Below are 377 nucleotides of genomic sequence, written 5' to 3' on the forward strand. Positions count from 1 at the left end.
GGCAGCAGCAGCAGCAGCAGCAGCAACGGTAGGGTAAAAGCAATTGAGGCCGTGGTTCGACGCAGCAGCAGCAGAAGCAGCAGTAATACTGCTGCAGCAGCATAGTTTCAGCAGCAACAGCAGCAGCAACACTGCAGCTGCAACAGCAAGAATGCAGCAGCAACAGCAGCAGCAACAGCAACAGCAACAAAACAGCTGCAACAGCAAAGCTGCCACCGCAGCAGCAACCAGAAAGGGCAGCAGCAGCAAATGTTCTATTTACCTGGATGAGGGGGGAAATACGAAGGCTGATGCAACGCAGAGGCCGGCAGCAGCAGCAACAGCAGCAACAGCAGCAGCAGCAGCAGAGGTGGTGTGACATGCACTTGTTTGTCTGT

At 54.9% G+C, this 377-nt stretch overlaps 1 protein-coding gene across 1 annotated transcript in view; it reads left to right on the forward strand.

The window, feature by feature from the left end:
* Positions 1–377, forward strand: part of EMH_0083040 (uncharacterized protein) — a gene marked incomplete at both ends in the record, with an annotated part of 2375 nt that overhangs the window by 1055 nt on the left and 943 nt on the right. Inside the window, 2 exons of the mRNA XM_013500601.1 lie at positions 1–28; positions 106–352. Of these exons, the coding sequence (XP_013356055.1) occupies positions 1–28; positions 106–352 (275 nt within the window). The remainder of the gene's footprint in view (positions 29–105; positions 353–377) is intronic.

The sequence above is a fragment of the Eimeria mitis genome, genomic scaffold (genome assembly GCF_000499745.2).
Source record: "Eimeria mitis Houghton genomic scaffold, Emh_scaff5602, whole genome shotgun sequence".
Lineage (NCBI taxonomy): Eukaryota > Apicomplexa > Conoidasida > Eucoccidiorida > Eimeriidae > Eimeria > Eimeria mitis.